This window comes from Triticum urartu, chromosome 4A (genome assembly GCF_056163025.1).
Source record: "Triticum urartu cultivar PI428250 chromosome 4A, HENAU_Tu73, whole genome shotgun sequence".
NCBI lineage: Eukaryota > Viridiplantae > Streptophyta > Magnoliopsida > Poales > Poaceae > Triticum > Triticum urartu.
Genome location: NC_141876.1, coordinates 201,585,442 through 201,587,864, shown reverse-complemented (window position 1 = coordinate 201,587,864; position 2,423 = coordinate 201,585,442). Strand labels below are relative to the sequence as shown.

At 50.8% G+C, this 2,423-nt stretch overlaps 1 protein-coding gene across 1 annotated transcript; it reads left to right on the top strand.

The window, feature by feature from the left end:
• Positions 1-1,152: 1,152 nt before the first annotated feature.
• On the top strand, positions 1,153-1,713 carry LOC147975371 (uncharacterized). Its single transcript, XM_087520384.1, has one exon. The coding sequence runs from the start codon at positions 1,153-1,155 to the stop codon at positions 1,711-1,713; it is 561 nt and encodes a 186-aa protein (XP_087376510.1).
• The last annotated feature ends 710 nt before the right edge of the window (positions 1,714-2,423 follow it).

The following is a 2,423-nucleotide window of genomic DNA, read 5'->3' as shown; positions in this document are numbered from 1 at the left end:
GTACGATGGGAGGCTAAACCCAGTAGAGTTTCTGTGCATCTACACCATCTTTGTTCAGGCTGCCGGGGAAGAGATGAGAAGGTGTTGGCCAACTACTTCCCTTTGGCCCTCAAGTCCAATGTTCATTGGCGCTTTCACCGGCGTCCATCAAGAGCCAGGCCGACCCAGCGACTTGCAGCTTCCTCAACAGAAGGAAGGAGAGACCCTCCGTAAGTATTTACAGAGATTCAGCAAGGTCCATAGGAACATCCCTAATATCCATCCGGTAGCTGTGATAGCTTCCTTCTAGTCCAATGTGCACACCTGTCGGATCCGTTCCAAGATGAATGTGCAGTTTCCCAAGACTATGAAGGAGCTTTACGCCTTGGTGGATAAGTGTGCTTGAGTGGACAAGGGGAGGAAGCTGCCCGGTGAAGAAGATTGCACCAACATCGATTCAATGGACGATGATGAATCTACCAGTCAGACGAAGAGCAAGAAGCGCAATAAGAAGCGGAAGGATGAGGCAGCGACGACTGTTGAAGGATCTAGTGCACTTAGTACTAGCAAGAAAGCTAAGGCTGAGGTCCTCGACAAGCAAGTTGTCGTGTGCACTGACTGTCGGGAGGCAGCGGCTGCCGAGAAGGCTGGGAAAGGTGATGGGCCTTATTGCAAGATTCATTGTACCAAAGGCCACGACCTTCAAGAGTGCTATCAGGTTGAGCAGCTCATCAAGAGATAGAGAGCATAGTATGAGAAGCATGGCAAGGAAAAGGGTTAGAATGTTGCTGGCGGTAAGGGCCGAGGCGGTGAAGTAAATAGCCCCGACAAACCCAGGAGCAAAGGAAAGCCCGCCAGAGGTTGAGCGAAGGAAGCCTATGATGATGAGAGTGATGGAGGGGAAGAAGAGGAAACCAGTGACCAGGAGTTTCAGAAGGCCACTCACGCCATATGCATTGATGGGGTGCATCTTTGCACACATCTCACCGCTAGCTCAAGCGATGGGCACAAGAAGTCAATGCCGCGGAACCAGCTCCAGGGGCCCGGAAACAGCTCAAATGGTCACGCACGCCCATCATCTTTGACGAAGAGGATCATCCTAACCGTACCACTGCGGTAGGATGTTTGCCATTGTTGGTCTCCCCAACAATTCGCAACCTCAAGGTCACAAAAATGCTGGTGGACGGCGGGGCCGGGTTGAATCTGATCTCCTCGACAATTATTAGCAAACTTCAGATAGCAGAGGAAGAGTTAAAGGTTACCGACACGTTTCAAGGAGTTAATCCCGGCAGGAGCCATCCTAAGGGAAAGATCACGCTGCCGGTAATGTTTGGGGGAGAGCTGAACTACCGGACCGAGAAGATTGTGTTTGATGTGGTCGACCTCCCCCTGCTGTACAATGGAATCCTTGGATGCCCAGCCCTAGATAAATTCATGGCGGCATCCCACTATGCCTACAACACCTTGAAGATGCCTGGGCCTGTGGGAGTCATTACCATCCCATCGGACGAGAAGGATTCTATCATTTGCATGGACAAGCTGTACCGGGACACACTCGCAGTAGAGGCAGCGGCAGTAGTAGTTCCCGCCAAGGAGGACAGAGGAAAGAGGAAGGGTAGCAGGGACGCTGGCAAGAATTCTGGGAAGTGTGTCTCTTCAGAGTGCACTGCTCTGTTGATGACTTGCCGGGGAGTTCCAACAGCAAGAAATCCAAGATCACCTCGCCCCAAGTAAAGAAGGTCCCGGCAGGGCTGGCTGGTGTTGATGGTACTTTCACTATCAGCGCCACCCTCGATGACAACTAGGAATGCACGCTCATTGCCTTCCTGTGGGCGAATATCGATGTGTTTTCTTGGCAACCATCTGATATCCCCGGTGTTCCCAGGGAGGTAATCGAGCACCACCTTGTTGTATGCCCACATGCTTGACCCATCAAGCAGAAAGTCTGGAAGCAAGCCTTGGAGAGGCGGCAGTTTATTGCGGAAGAGATCAAGAAACTTGAAGCAGCTGGTTTGGTCAGAGGAGTGCTACACCCCACGTGGTTGGCAAATCCAGTGGTAGTCCGGAAGGATAACGGGAAGTGGAGGCTTTGCATAGATTTCACAGATCTCAACAAAGCTTGCCAAAAGGACTTGTTCCCCTTGCCGCATATCAATTAGAATGTGGACTCCACATTAGCCTATGATTTGCTCTCCTTTCTGGACGCCTATTCTGGGTATCACCAAATCTTCATGTCCAAGGAAGAAGAAGAGAAGACATCGTTCATCACTCCATGTGGTACGTACTATTTTGTCCACATGCCAGTCGGATTAAAGAGTGCTAGGTCCACTTTTCCAAGGGCACTCCAGATTGGTTTCAAGCCATAGCTGCACAGAAACATCGAAGCATATATGGATGATAGTGTGGTCAAGACCAGGGATAGAGCCACTCTTATTTAGGATTTG

Coding starts and splice junctions, on each gene's coding strand:
- LOC147975371 (XM_087520384.1), top strand. CDS start 1,153: ATGCTGGTGGACGGCGGGGCCGGGTTGAATCTGATCTCCTCGACAATT.